General features: G+C 35.8%; 1 protein-coding gene across 4 annotated transcripts in view; it reads left to right on the top strand.

Moving 5' to 3' along the window:
• beta4GalNAcTA (beta1,4-N-acetylgalactosaminyltransferase A) overlaps positions 1-17,064 on the top strand; it is a 137,607-nt gene that overhangs the window by 104,205 nt on the left and 16,338 nt on the right. For all 4 annotated transcript variants that reach the window (XM_085952326.1, XM_085952327.1, XM_085952329.1 and 1 more), the window contains one exon: positions 15,668-15,940. In XM_085952326.1, the coding sequence (XP_085808452.1) occupies positions 15,729-15,940 (212 nt within the window). In that variant the 5' untranslated portion in view covers positions 15,668-15,728. The remainder of the gene's footprint in view (positions 1-15,667; positions 15,941-17,064) is intronic.

Below are 17,064 nucleotides of genomic sequence, written 5' to 3'. Positions count from 1 at the left end.
GACTGCCTTTGTAATATATATAATGAATCATTGCCAATATCGCAGTCGAAATACATACATCTTCAGGAATTAAAAAGTGTAATAGAGAAAGATCACCACTATTTCTACGATAACCTAACATTTAAACCTGCTAATAGAAAGTAAACGAACTTATAAATATAATATCATCTCACTATTGCATTAATAATTAATAAAATGATATTGCAATTTATCACTAATGCACTATGTATATTTCAACTATTATTTATGTAACAGTTTTTCATGAATTTATTATTATTCACATTTTGATGAATAAATTAAACTATGTGTATTTACAAAACGGTCAAAACAACTTATGTGACATCACAAACTGTATTTTTATTATTTTTGTATTAAACATAAAAGATTTTTGTAAACAAAATAATAATCTTAGACCATTTTCTGATTATAATAAAGCATTCTTCATAATTTTAATGTTTAAATGTAACATTATTTTTTTATTCAGTTTTATCCTTCTCCTGCACAATTTGAGAAAGTGCACATAGATGGTTTTGCTAAAACGGTGACGAAATATTCTTTGGATGGAGATCCGAGTTCACATTTACCCGCATAAATGAGGCAAGTGAGCACACAGTAATTTGAATGCACTGTATTTGGGAAAGAATATTACGAGGTAACTGTAAAGAAATACAATTATGTCTTAAAATATAACATTTTTTTTATTGTCTTGAAAAATAAAAAAGTTACAATCTTTAAAAAAAAATTTACATGAAGTTCAGTAAAATTACTTAATACGAGGGTGGGTCAATAAGTCCTTAGAAAAGCCGACAGGTGGCGCGACTAGTACTGCAAGCGGTTTGTTTTCATGCAGCGGCACTACCGATTCAGTATGCTGCGAAGTTTCAATCAGATTGGTCGGGTTGTTGTGTGTTTCTCGTACATTTAAAAAAAAAATTCGCTTGTGGAAAATGGAAAAATGGAAAATGGAGAAAATTGAGTTTAGAGTTGTTATTAAACATTTTAATATAAAAGGGTTAACAGCAAAGGAAATAAAAAATGAGTTGGATTTAGTTCACGGCATATCTGCTCCTTCACTTGCAACTATTTATAACTGGTTAAATGAATTTAAACGTGGTCGTACATCAACAAAGGATGAACCACGCTCAGGACGTCCTGTAGAGGTGACTACACCAGAAATGATCAATAAAATCCACGATATGGTGTTAAGTGACCGAAGATTAAAGTTGAGTGAGATAATTGAGGTTACAGGGATCTCAAAAGGTAGCGTCATTTCTATTTTACATGACAAATTGGGCATGAAAAATATTTCTGCAAGATGGGTGCCGCGTTTGCTCACAGTCGACAATAAACGCAATAGGGTGGTGGCCTCTAAAGCCCTGTTGTCGCTCATGCAACGCAATCCGGATGAATTTTTTCGTCGCTTTGTGACTGTAGATGAAACATGGATACACCACTATACTCCCGAGACGAAAGAACAGTCAAAGCAGTGGATTGCGAAGGCAAACCATGTCCAAAGAAGGCGAAAACCGTAAAATCAGCTGGTAAGGTTATGGCTACTGTATTTTGGGATGCACGTGAAATTATTTTCGTTGACTATTTGGAAAAAGGAAAAACAATAACAGGGGATTATTATGCATCTTTATTGGACCAGCTAAAAAACAAAATTGAAGAAAAACGGCCTCATTTAAACAGGAAAAAAATCCTCTTTCATCAGGACAATGCCCGTGTTCACACATGTTTACGATCAATGGCTAAAATTGAAGAATTGAAGTTCGAATTGGTCGACCACCCACCGTATTCGCCAGATTTAGCCCCCAGTGACTTTTTCCTTTTCCCAAACTTAAAAAAATGGCTAAGTGGACAACGTTTTTTTTCAAATGAAGAAGTCATCGATCGGACAAATGCTTATTTTGAGGACCTTCCGAAAACTTATTTTTCTGACGGTTTAAAAAAAATTGAGAAACGTCTAACCAAGTGTATTGAGCTCCAAGGAAATTATGTTGAGAAATAAAAAAAAAATACAAAAATAAAACCTGTTTTAATGCTTTTTTCTAAGGAATTATTGACCCACCCTCGTACTATTGAGTGAAAAAAAATAACCAAGTTAGAAAAAACAATATATAAAATGAGGCAGGTGTGAACTTCAGTTCACATTTGCCTCAGCCCACGATTCACACTTGCCTCTTGCCATCTTTTGATGAGGTAAGTGTAAACTCGTCTAGATTTCCATAAGTATGAAAGTAACAAGCTTACTATTGCCACACATGATAAAGCAACATTCATAATAAATGGAGAACAACAAATCATTTCACTCGCCTTTTAATATAACAATTTATTTTAGTTTTTTGTCTACTTCTAACTTATCCCATCTCAAAAAATGTAAGCGTTAGATTGAGTCATGTTTACTCTAAAGTCGGTAATGCAGATCTCTATACAACAATTTTATGTGAGAAATGAAAAAGTATAATGATGACAATCCACTAGGGCTAGAAGTAACTGTCCGTCGAGCATATTATTACCAAAACTACAAGGCGAGTTTGCATTTTGCCCCGTGTTCTGGCCTAGTCTACCCTATACTGGTATGTATTAATATTATTATATTTGCATTGAAGCAACGCATAGCAACATTATCATATTGAGCACGTTTGAGGCATAATAATATATACAAACACAGTCAGTTACCGGTGGAAAAGATAAAAATATTGAAGTGACAATAAGAAATGAAACGTTTGACAATATACAGTTAAAGTAAAAATGACAAGTACCTAATAAAATGTGATGGTTTCGAATTGACACTTAAACATAGACAATGTGATGATTGATTGATTATCCATGTGTTGTTTTTTTTTTTTTGAGTATGGATTGAACGAGTATTCAACTGAGAGATTAATTTTGTTGTTAAAGGTGTGATATCGACTGTTAAATAATATGATGTTCGAGTGACGAATACTTAAGGCTATACCTCAGTTGAGGCATGGTCTAAAAATATCGTGGCTAGGCGATGCGCTGATTGCGGGTCGCAGGTGCAAATGACGCATGCCGAACGAAATATAATTTGTCATATAAATCCAACATGCGTCAATTTAATGTTCTGTGTATTGTTCTATTAGTAACAATAATAATATATTCATTGACATGTTTTCTTTTTCAAGTAAATCGGTAACGTTTTTTAGTCATCTTTACACGATTTAAGAATTAATACCCCCGTCGCCATCACGGAACAAATTGACGTATTGACACCTCGACGTTCGCTCTCCGAATGCCAGCGAGTCCAAAATTTCATCGCGCCTATAGTTGAAAATTATTTGCCGTTTCACTGATTTATCGTCTTAATTACCGTTTGAGATCGTTAGTTGTATTTTCTGTAAATAGATATTACTATATACCTATTATCCATTTCTCGTCAAAAATCTATTAATACAACATTATGATCTTCTTAGTATCAGACATCGTTTAAAACTACATTCTTAAACTGTTTCAAAGTGTAATAAATTATTATACATTAAACAAAAAGTTCGTATTATTCCCTCTATTACTAGTAGCTGTTCAATATCTTTGGTTGAGATACAGTTCGGTTTCAACAATACACATTAGGTTCTCAATTACGCGAACGGCACTTCGTTCACTTGTGTTTAATTAATTTTATACGAGACATTGCACCGACAAGACGTCGAGACTGGGGAGGGGGTTGCTAACTGCCCCCTTCCACTGGCGCCAAAGAAGAATAGTAATAATATGATTGTCGCCCTTCTTATTTCGTCGAATAGTATTTGCCACCGTAGTGACAAAAGGATATTTAGAAATGTTATGTTATTTTATTATATCACCCACGATGGCCGGCGGCTTGAGCGTCGGCCTATAACGTTGTGGGTCCCAGGTTCGAATCCTGGGTCTAGCAAGTACACATATTTTTTTTTCAATTTGTGTATGAGTCAGAGTATGGGCCTAATAGGTTGAGCAAGTGGCTGACATCCATTTCTCGTAAAAACAAAAATCTGTTAATACAAACCTCCACCCTGTGGAGGCCCATATTATCTTATTAGGATCGGACATAGTCGAAAAAAAATTTATTTATTTAAAAAAATATTATAAGTGTATACCTAACACAATGTGTTTCCTACCCATGATATTCAATTAAGTATTAAAAAGTAAATAATTACTCTCATCTTTTCTCCTTATTCGTCGTCCAATTTTGGGAGCTTTTTCATTCTAATGTGTGGGTTTTTCGATCGTTATGCGGATGATTTCGTCATAACTAAATCAAAGAAGCTCAATGACATGGCGAAATGTGGTTTTACTGGCGTTTTAGCGTGTCACTCGCACTCCTTATATCTGTGAGAACTATATTCACTTAACTTGACAATGCTGCCTCGCTAGACGGTATTGTCATGTCGTCGTCATCCGGATCCGAAATACTGCGGTTGGGCGAAGGTTTCCCATAGGGCATAGATCCTTCTACTTGGTATTTTTTTTCGTACGTCTACTGAACTTATTTTTTTTTAATATAGGTAACGAAAATGACTTCATCCATCGCCATCTTAAGATACTTGCTTCATCGCAATATCTCAATTGTCACCAGATGGAGACACTGGTTTACTACTACCAGTTTTTTTTTTCACGACTCGTTCACATTTTATTTGTGTCTGTGTTTCAACCAACTTGTGGCGCAATGACTTGAAATATGTAAACATAATATAATGCGTCATAATTATTATTAAGCGAATACACAAAAACAGGTTACCTATTTGCATTTTTACAAACGATGCACTCTGTGTATCAATATGCACAATAATATCCAATTATGACTTTTTGTGTTATTTGTTTTTTATTATTTCCGACAACTTGTTTGTGTTTAATCGGTTGCTTTGTGTGAGTGTCTTTAACCCCGTTTCCCAAGCGTCATGTTGAATAAATCTACATCCTACCTTATATTATTTTCTATATAGGTACCTACCTACCTACTTATCAAACGTAATTTTTCTTTTACACGAGCGATCGTTAATACCCACCCGATAGGAAGCTTCCCCTAAATATGTTTTTCTGAAATAAATGACTTTAACTTATTTATTTATTTAACATTGACATTTTACGGTACATATTTAGAAGCGCCACAGACGTCGGGCTTTCGATTTACATTGACGTATTCATACTTGACGAAAATGTGGCGCCACTTTTCAGGGCTCACGCGTATGTCAGCGTTTGTGGTTCTTCTAAAAAACTCTTATGCAACAATTTCCAAACTGGGAGGCGCGGAGTGTTGCAAAGGGAGGCGCGAAAAGTTCAACACAATTAATGTAGCTACATGTAGCCATTTCTGCGCCAGATATATTGAAGCAAACAAAAATCTATTTACTGAGTTCTTGGTTAGTTTGTTAATGCACTTTTCACATAATTTTATTAATAGTAAAAAAGTCGCCTGCGGCGCTGCTTTGTTTCGGGGCTATTCAATATTTTCAATATGTGGTTGTGCGTTGCAATTTGATATGATACCTGTATGATGATTGATGTATCTACTTAAATGATAACTCCCGTGTATAATTTAGGAAACACTACATTAGAGCACCACACTGCCATTAACCTCAGCGATATGTAGGTGAGCCCGCTTCAGGATGTGGGGCCCATAATAGAATCCATTTGTCAATGAACGATGATGAATTTGGATTGACTACTATTGAAATTGATTGTGCTGGTAAAAAATCACATTCATCGCATGAAAAATAAATAAATGAATAATTATAATATAAGTAGTAAAACCTTGTTTATATTTATAATTATTTTTTTTAATTTTTGTATTAGTACATTGTTGACTATTTGAAAGGGTGTAAATAAAGGGGGGGGAGGCGCCAAGATTATATTTTTTAAAAGGGAGGCGTAGTAACATAAGTTTGGAAACCACTGCTCTAATGTATTATAAGAAGTCAATCCGAAACACGTAAGGATAATAAGCGTTATTCTTGCCAGATGTAGCATTTGTGAATACACATCTAGCTAGCAAAATGCGTTTAAGGCGTGTGGTTTTTAATATGGTGTTTTGCGACACCGCTGACAGTTTAAAATTTATCATAAAATAGTTTGAAATATTTGAATATTATACCAAAGATTTGCTTGAAAATCAATTTTCTGGCCTTTTGTACCTTGTTATCAGTGAAATAAATGTAACAAAAAATATTTAAAGATAACCATATTTTATACCTTCAATAATTGTCAAGTCATTTGACTTGTTTATTAGTTACAAAACATTATATTTTTTTTAGTATCAGTTATTTTAAAATCAATGAACATAATAATTATGACATGTTTATTTCAAGTGGTATTTTAGACACTTTAAATTCCAAGTAAACATACCATTTTTCTGTCTTTTTTTCTTTATCTGTCCGCAAATTTTTACGTATGCAGTTCGCCGCGAAATGTTGTATCGGAATTATGTGGTCTTATATTTAAAGACCAGGGAACTCAAAAATAATATCTGTTCTGTGGTTCAACCTCTTTGGGTCGTATAGTACCTACTGAGATAAAATGTCTTAATAAAACACGGTTCTTGTCGTTTTACAGGAAGCGGCAAACAAATTTTGGAAATAGCCGATATACTGGATTATTTGCTAAGTTAGGTTAGATTTAATACCTGACAGCAATAATGATAGCGTTATTATCAGATATTTGAAACCAATGACATTAATATGGACAAATCATCGGGAAAATAAAATGACACTCACTTTATGGTCGGGTCTGCCAAATGGCATAATCTGTTCTAACGCCATTACAATAAAGGTGATATTGCTATAAATTCCTGATGCTTTTTGTTGGGTTCGAACGGGTTCGCTCAAATGAACATTGACATTAGAAACACTGTTCTAACGCCATTACAATAAAGGTCATATTGCTATAAATTCCCGATGCGTGATATCGCATAATGAAATTGCGTGAAGTCTACCTATACATGCGAATTTACTTGCTAGCTACTGTATTGAGTGCGTCGTCCATTAATAATGTCATTGTTTGAAACCGATCAATATCAAATTAATGTTAATATTGAATCTAATAAAATTGGAAAATTATTGTCTGCAATGCTCCAAGAACAACGCGTATTTTTTTCATCTCGGTGGTATAGAGATGACCGTATAGTATACATCTCTTTCCGATAAGAAAGCTCACGACGAACTGTGCTACGGTGAAATGTAATACGTACTATTTACATGTAACCATTATTGTCAAGGACAGTTGGCAACACTGCATATCGCGGTATAAAACTTATACTAAAGTAGGTTGGTACTCATCGCAAGTCGCAAAGTTGGCATTAATCTGATATTAATATTAATTATTATTCAAGGGGCAGGACAGTTGCCAGTAGCCGATAGTGTTAATTGTTTGACCTTTATATTCAGCCGCATTCATAGTTAGTCGCATCGTTTAGTTATTTAATCAGAGTTAACAATCACTACGTGCGAATTTCGTCATCTAATGTGATACCCCATTTACACGTGCACGGATTTATTGTCGACAGTAAGTTTAGTGTTATCGCGGCCATAACAAGAGAATTTATGGGTAAACATGTATTATCCTGCAGTTGACAAGATTGTATACATGAATCAAAAAAGTTTAGAATCTTCCGAATTTTCATGCGACAGTAGGATTTTTTTGATCTGCGCCTGCGCAGTAGAACGATAGTGGCGAACCTGCCGGCAAAAAACGAACTACGAACGAATTTGCAGGTTGGCCGATTTTCACCACCTGTCAAATAGTACCATAAAATGACAACATCGCGTCTCGCTCACTCTTAAAGAATGAGATTGAAGAGTCAATCAGCACTTTTACATATAAATTATTATTGTCACGATAGTTTAAAATACGCAGTATTGCTGCCAGTAAATCCATGCAGTGTACAGGCACTATTAGAATTCTGTGACAGTTTAAGTAGTCCCATATCAGACGGTGTGGAGAGGTGTGAAATTTACGAGGGCATTGCATTGCTTTTTCTTCTCGTCGTAACCCTCATGACTAAGGATCATATCACTTTGGAATCGGTACTGTACACTCTGGATCAGCCTTCTCCATTTTTCCCTCAACAATCAAACCTAAAAAATCACTCGGGTCACTCCAACTCGTCGGTGTTGGCCCTCTGCTTCTTTTGCCAGGCACATTACTTACCTAGAACAATAATTATTAATCTTTTAAGGTTTTCTGGGCCACAGTCAATAGTATGGCCAAAGAAACGCAAAAAACGAGGCAGATATATTTCTTCAAATACATCAAAACCAATGCAGTTACAAACTGTCAGTATTGAAATAGTAGAATGTTTGCCTTTAATTATCTCAGAAAGAAGATCGATAACATATTGTTAGCAGACCACGAAAAATCTATTCAAAATTCAGACCTAATAACCCAGGTACAGGACCAATCCCAAAAAATATGATAAATTGACTAACCAAGTCGCTAGCGATCTAAACTAGATGATCCTCCGCCTTCTGTGGGTTTTGCGCCTAAGGTACACGTGCGCATCTTCAAACATTGAATGCGAGTTACTTTTATGTGACTGACTTTAATGGATATTATAATACAGACGTAACTATTAAAACGTACATAACATTACTTGTACACAGCATACGTGTTTTAAGCGTATCCCATAATTTTCCATATTCCAGATCCGTAGCCTGTTCTACCACACCCGGTAGGTAAACTAGTTACCATTAATTTTGTGTTCCCTCCAATGCTATCTAAAATTTAGAGGTGGTTTAGTGGTTTCCAAACTTTATGTTACTACGCCTCCGTTTTAACAAATTTCTAATCTTGGCGCCACCCCCCCCCCCCGATATTTCATTAAATAATACAGACACATTTTTAAATAGTCAAAAATGTACTAATACAAAAAATGAAAAAAAAATCATTTTAAAAATAAACAAGGTTTTACTATATTAAGTACATTCATTTTTAAATTAATTTGTTTTTCATGTCATGGATTGGCTTGTTTAGCACAAAGTGCTTTTTTCTACTAAACGGGATCGATATTTGGATTGGACATTTTGTCTTTTTAAATCAGTGAATGTTTTCAACCAAATAGACAAGTTTAACAACAAAGTTATCATTCCTAAAGAAATTTGCCTTAATTTCAATATAATGGCTTGACCCTTTTACTTATATCATTTTTTTCATAGCCAATGCGCAACACAATAGTATAGAAGTCAGGTATAATCAAATTAGTCTCCATATGATGTATCTATTGTCTAAGCTCCATATCTTCAGACAGATTCGCAAGCAACCTTTTATATGACTGTTTTTTTTATATAGTTTATAACTAGCGGCCGTTTTGTAAACAATGCACTTGCAAACCTGTGGCTACATTATTTTGTATTAAACTTATAGCGCCTCCCGTTGCAACACTCCGTGCCTCCCAGTTTGGAAATCGCTGATCTAAATAGTTAACACGGTAACACTTTTCCGCTATTTTTATTGGTCCAAAATAACACGAATATCACTCGGAGCGATTCCATAAACTTGGCGGCTATCTACAATAATATTATCTATTATTAGCACAGTTAAAACACGTCTTATTTAATTATAATCGGATACGGAATTAAGACGGTACTTTAGTGAAACGGCAAATATTTTTTTAACTATAGGTGCGACGAAATTTTAGATTCGCTGGCAATGGGAGAGTGAACGTCGAGCTGTGAACACGTCAATTTGTTTCGTGATGGCGACGGGGTATTTATTCTTAAATCGTGTAAAGATGACTAAAAAACGTTACCCATTTACTTGAAAAAGAAAACATGTCAATGAATATATTATTATTATTGAAAAATTATATTTCGTTCGGCACGCGTCATTTGCACAATCCGCGCATCGCCTAGCCACGATCTTTTTAGACCATGCCTCAACTGAGGTATAACCTTAAGGAAGACGTGTTTTTAACTGAGCCACTCAGCGACATTTGGCAGCTCGCGGTTAACGCGGTCATGGATGGTCGTGTTAAAAATATATCACGCCTGATAGTTCACTTCCAATTAGAATTAACTGACTTAATATGACATATCATATTTCTCAGTTTTTTATTGATTTTTGAGTGATATCGATATGTTAGAATAGCTCTGCCGATAGCAATGTAACAAATTCGTTGATCACTGTGTTGTTTTGTTGCAAATATTAAACAAAATCTTAACATTAATGTTTAATTGTGATGACTACTGATGACTGATGATGACACCGTATATTTTTGCAATCTAGTAAAAAAGTTGTTTATGATATGCGTTATGACTTGTGTAGAGAAGTATTCAGCATTCAGCACGTTGTAACTACTTGACAACAATCTATCCAATTAGTCAACGTGACAGTCAGTCAGCTTGTGCCAAAGTTTCTCAACGTTTTGTTTAAGTTAAACTAAAATATAAAGTAGCTAAGTATATACTAGAAGTTATGGAAAAATAATCCCGAATTTCATAGAAATACTTAAACCCTGACGGCTAAAATTATTAAACATGGAACATGCTTTGCCTACTGATTCTTTGAATGCAGGTTGTCCAAATTTGAAAGAAAATAAAATAAATTGCGGGGCGCGGGTTTACACGTCATTCACGAAGCGCCGTTCGCGGCCGACTGGAGTCTCTGGCGGCCGCGCAACTTTTGTGACTTTATTTTTTGCTACGCCTTTGCGATTTTTCGTAACGAATCCGCCCGAGAGGTCAAATCAAAAGCATGTATCCATGCTTGCTTAAAACATAAAATAGACACACATCCATTAAGTATACACACTTACTTGCCTTATCAAGAACGCAATGTAACCTATTCAAATGTATCCATGCTTGCTTAAAACATAAAATAGACATACATCCATTAAGTATACACACTTACTTGCCTTATCAAGAACGCAATGTAATCTATTCAAGTTTCATTCATTCAAGAGTTTTAAACGCTTACTATATTTATGATTCTCCCGCGTAATTTTGGTTTTACTATCGATTGTTCTTGTCTTATAAATTGATATTATTATTGTCAATGTATGTTTTGACCTTCCCCAGAAAACGTTTCCACTGCCTTCTGTCTACTACTACCCCCTCTCTCTCTCTGAGTCTACCCAGTGATTCTCAACCATGTTTTGGCGTAACCCTTCGGACATTTCCTATAATATCGATAAAAACCTACCTGGCCCACTCATATTGAGGTTCAGAAAGGAAAATTACAAAATAGACTTTTAAAGCTTATTTATTTTATTAAAGAAGTCAATTTAAACTGCAATTCAAAGCACACTCGAGTGCGAAGACCTTAGTCTTGGTTGAGACATTCACATGCGTAACACACCGCTGATGCTTCACATCTAACGTAGGACCTCGTGATACGCTCGATTAATGCCGAGTGTGATGCGGGGCGGGTTGATTTGGTGGGACTATATTTGCAGTAACGTCCCTAGGTAAAGTTCCGCCCTTATGCAGACTTAGAATGTCACCACCTTTCATTTTTAATCTCAAATTGTACGACAATTTATTGGGTACCAGCCGAGTGCCGACCTATTTTATTAGTCATCATCTACTGAGGGCTAGAACATCACTATAAAACAAATTCTCAAATAGCGGTGTTTTTAATTGTGGAGGTCGGAGGCCTTGATAGTTTTGGAGGCCCCTCGTTTTTTTTCCTATGCAAAAAACCGCCGTTGGGTATTACAATACAAAATAGGAATGATATGATAGGTTATCAGGATATTTAATGCTTCCATTATTTTTTTTAAACTAAGATGTCGGCACTTCCAACAAGTCTGCTTCGTGGAAAACCGCCACTGCTCTCAAAAGTTGTAATATTAGTGTTTGTTCCTTTGTTTACCGCCTTTGAGCAACGTGAAACCAACCTACCCCCACGGGACGTTACTGTATGTTTGTGTTGACGCGAAGACTTAGACCCGTTTCACACGAGACACTGGTGTCTGGACACTACATATACATATAAATGACCGCGACACACGTGTATCTCCGTCTGTATGCAGCCGCTAGAGACACCGTTGTCTAAACACAGGTGTCCCGTGTGAAAAGGGCCTTATGTTCAAATTTAAGTGACCCGTTTCCCATCCCATGACTACTTGCAAAGATATTTGATTATTAACAACGGGTCCGCAATTACATGGTGAATGATAGCACTGATGACAGCTCAATAAAAATATTATTTAAAAATGGCGGCTTCCATGTTGAGATGTACTGCGCGAGGGCGAGGATGGACGCATTATCATAATCTGTGGACAGACTCAATTTCTTTATTGGCGGACATTGAATTTGATAATCCTACGTGAATAATAAACGTGCAGGATTTTTCATGCGATTCGCGTCACTCCAACCATGGTAACTGCAACGAAATTGAAACCGATAAATGCTATATCGTGGATAGATACCTAAGGTCGTATGCATAGTAATGCCTATTTAAATAAATCGGCCGATGTTTACCTCAATATGCGAAAACGTGACACTTAACGATAAACAGCGCTCCTAGCGGTGAAATTGAAACAAAAGTGACAGCTGTCATATTGTTATATTATACTGTAATCAGAAATCGAGTAAACATAGTTTTTAATGTTTCCGACTAAGTAAAATTATCTTTAGTACCGACTATTTACGCATATAAAAAATACTAGCAGTATTAAACGTGTCATCTTATACAATTAAACCATGATTATTGTATGCATGCGTTAATTGACTAATGTTGAAATCAAACGAACCCCCCCCCCCCCCCCAAGAAACGGAAAAAATACATATCTTATTATTCTTCTTCTTCGATGACGCTACAGCTCAAGTCGAGCTCTGGCCTCCTCCACCGCCGTCCAGCCGGAACGGTCCTCCGCACGCCTTTTCCAGTTCCTGATTTTTAGCAGCTGGTTGGCATCTTTTGTATTTACTTACTTACTTAGTTATATACTTATTATTCTTCATCAGGACCTTATGGGCTATGGCTGACGATCGTGACCTGGATAATTTTTTGCCTATGAACGGGTTTTCCCTACTATTCTCGGCATTTACTACATGCAACACACATGGCACTCAAAAATTGTTTCAATATTTGCTTTAATACTCCGATGCAGCATTTCTAAATAAACGACATCCTAATAATTGGTTACATGTAAGTTGTACTTATTACATTTCACCGTAGCACAGTTCGCCGTGAGCTTTCTTATCGGAAAGAGATTACCGTATACTATACGGTCATCTCTGTAACACCGAGATGAAAAAGTTCGTGGAGCGTTGCAGACAATAATGTACCAATTTTATTAGATAAAATATGATATTATATCTGATAATAACCCTATCATTATTTGAATTCAAGAATGAAAACATAACCTAATCCCTAATCAAACCTAACAAATAATCCAGTATATCGGCTATTTTCAAAATTTGTTTGCCGCTGGTTTCCTGTAAACCGACAAGAACCATGTTTTATTTAGACATGAATTTTATCTCTGTACTATATGACCCAAAGAGGTTGGACGACCTAATATATGACCATATGTTTCCGATGCAATATTTCATGGTGAAGTTTGATACGGCGAACTGCATACGTACAAATTTCCGGACACGTTCAGCCACGCGCTTTCGATATGCGTATGTGACAGCTCGCAATAATTCGTAGGTGGACACATTCAGTTATAGATGCAGGCCAGATGTTTATCGCTAGACTATAAGTGTGCAGTGTCTGGGCTTAGAGAATATAGGTATTATCTGAAAAAGTGAGATATTCCGCGGTAGAACCGAGGAGAGATTGAGTGTAAACGTGGAAGTCAGTGGCGCAGCGCCTGCGAGATTTTTTAATCTCGCTCCCTACCGCCATTTTAAAAATTAATAAAAAATATGAATGAATAAATATGTTTTTTCAAAGTGGACTTCCCTACAACCATTTTTTTCTCACCTAGTTGAAATAGCTATCCAAGGAATATTGGTCAAATACTAGGGACACGTCTTGTATCCGCGGCGCGTGCATAATATTATATTCAATTAACCATTGATAACTTTACTGATAAAGCGGCAGTTGAATTATTTAGAGTTTACCAATAAATTTATATTACTGTGTTTTCGCGCCTTTATTATTGTAAATAGATAGGCATATGAATTAAGCAATATTTTAATAATTTACGTAAAATCATTATTTAAAAAATAATACGGGAAGCTTTCATGTTAGGTTAGCCCGTGTTTTGATATACCTACATTCGCACATGTATTTCAAAAGTGACACAACTCAAAAATCAGTGTTTTGTAGTTATCACTATGCACGAGTTTGCGAAACGATTTTCTATGACTCATCAAAAGCGTAGTAATTTACCTTCAGAAAAAGCCGGGCTGATGGCGCATGTGTCATTCTTGTAGTTTCAAACCCGTGGCGAATGTGTGTGCCGATTAAAGTTCAAATCTGTATTAGCTTGAGTTTGGTCATTTATATAGGCGAAACGTAGAGCTTTTAGATGCAACCTTTAGAGTTACGACATTTTTGTTGGTAGAAGTGTGAAAAAAAAGTTTTATTTCGAATTCTGTCATTTTAGCTGATACAAATAAAAATCAAAGGTGTCAAATCTTAACAATTTCATCTGACGACACAATGCCTTTTTGTTTTCACGCAGAATTTATTCGTAGCGAGCTAATATATTTTTATTTCTTGCTTTGTAGCTATAACGCGTTCTTCGTTGGATTCTATGTTTTCTGACAATTTTAAGCCCTTTTCAATTGAGCCGAGACCTTCTGTCAAGTTTGCAATTGCCATTTTCTGGTGGAACTGTGTCTGAAGTGTCGGATAAAGAACCGCGTAACTCCGAGTTCGCGTAAGTCAAGGTATTACTGTATTCTGTCATTCCACTAATTCCATCTATGCATATCGTTTTTAATTAGTTAGTTTTACATAGCGTCAATATTTTGTATAATAATTACGCGATCATCTTTTTGTGTTTGATTTTGAATGTATGTGGGTACCTACCTATTGCTACAAAATGCTCATTTATTAATTAATCACTTTAATCCTATTGATATACCTATCAATTCATAATTGGAATACACACTATTTCAAAATATAATAACTGTCACTGCCGGATTTTTCAATAAATAATAAAATTTTATTATAATCGTTTTTTTCATAAATTCAACCATTTAATATTTTTAGTTTTGATTGGTTGATTTCGCAGTTCATATCCTAACTTATACTCATTAATTTATATTTATTTAGATCTATATGGAAACACGTTTTATTTAACAATTTTTTTAAATAGAATTAATAGTCTAGCTAGGTACTTGTGTAGATTTCAAACATCAAAATACGCTCTACTTTTTTGAAAACGCCTTCGAAGGTTCTTCCCCAAATTAAAACAGAAACCAAACTCCAGGTTTAGGGTTCCGAGTTTTATTTTGACATAACTTAAACGCAAAAACCAAACATGTTTCATTTGTATTATTGGTATGAGGGTTCAACAGTTTTGTATGAATCTGCTGTCCACGTCAAATAGGTACGCAAATGTCTTGGACCCAACCGTTATCATAATACATATCAGAAATTAATGTTTTACCAATCTAAAGATTGCTTGTTATTTGCTAGTAACTTCGGTTCTGGATTGAGAGATTATTTATTTAAACAATATCAAACGGCTTAAATCTTATCAAATGTGTTATAAATAGTATAATCTGGACTTATAATTCTGACGAATTTTTTTCTTCTTTATTTTCAGATGTGGTAGGCTGACGAGATGAGGGAATGTCTCGGCGGGTGGCCCTAGGCTCGACCATCAGATGGCCCTGTCAACGCTGGGCCCGGGGCCCGGCGGAGGGGCGCCTTACCAGCCGCTAGGGGGCGGTGGAGGGGCCGGCTGCTCCAGGGCCAGGATTCTGAAGGTCCTGCTGGCTTTGGTGGCCACGGCCGTCCTGTGCCAATACATCGTGCTGCAGGATACCGTCCGCCCTGAACCTCTTTTCACGGCCAGCAACAACAGCACAATAATAAGGTGACTCATTAATTGTAACTTGTATTATATTCTTCTTCTTCTATACGTTTAAGTCATTGTTTTCACTAGAGTATATTAAAATATCTGTCACTTTATCAGTAGAAAGAAGATCTTTGAATGTCCGCCTATTGAAAGTGATCCAATAAACAGCATAAATACATTATAATAACACGATTGCTGTCTTTAGAACGGCTGGACCCCTAGCCCAGCTAGAATTAAGATAGCAAGAAGCACTTTTGAGCAAATTAAACACTTCTCCAATCGGGATAATGCAATAGCGTGGGCACCTGATAGAGGGTTATGAAATGCCACCTTATATCGTCAAATCCAAACAGCCAAGAATTTTGTACTTTAATCGGTACCCTTTACGCTTCCCCTAGATGACTTTGCCATCCATCAAGCTGATTAAAACGCACTAGCATGAGTTTAGGCTTTACCCATGCCTCTACAGTGCTGTTATCTTGACAATGTGATTATATAACTTTTTAATATGTAGGTATCCCTGTGCCGTCTCAGATACCATGCTGCCATACGATTTAATGAATGAATATCCGTATTACTTTTTTAAACTTGGGCGTTAAATGCACATACCATCAGAAGACGGGTGGCTTTCGACCAGCGTTTTACGTCACTGGGGGGCGAGGCTCTGACAGGCTTAGCGAAAATTGCCTATACGATAAACCGCCATTGAGAGATAGAGGGAAAATCATGCCATTTATCTGTTTTAAGGCGGCTTAAAATTACGATTTAGCCCAGTTTTTAAGAATTCATAATATAAATAAAATAGACTTCATAATAATGGAATGACAACTTACCCGATTATGCATTTTTTTCACTTGACTGACTCAATTTTAATTGATTTTTTTATTATTATAAATTGGTCAATGGTAACAGAAAAACAAACAATTGAAGGAGAACAATTTTAACGAAAATTAAATTGAAAAGAAGTTTCGAACTATGACCGCTGTTGTAAATATGACACGTGCCAGTGATTGGCAAGAACTAACTAATAGAAACATGACAAAAGTTTATCGTAAGATGTGGCAGCTGTTTATTTGTAGTCCGTTCGTGAAGGGAAGACTAAGGGAGTACGTTTCCTTTGTTGATTTCATTGACTTATATTC

Source organism: Rhyacophila brunnea, unplaced genomic scaffold (genome assembly GCF_057557595.1).
Source record: "Rhyacophila brunnea isolate RB1 unplaced genomic scaffold, BYU_Rbru_1.0 scaffold_3, whole genome shotgun sequence".
Lineage (NCBI taxonomy): Eukaryota > Metazoa > Arthropoda > Insecta > Trichoptera > Rhyacophilidae > Rhyacophila > Rhyacophila brunnea.
This window is presented reverse-complemented; position numbering and strand designations above follow the sequence as displayed.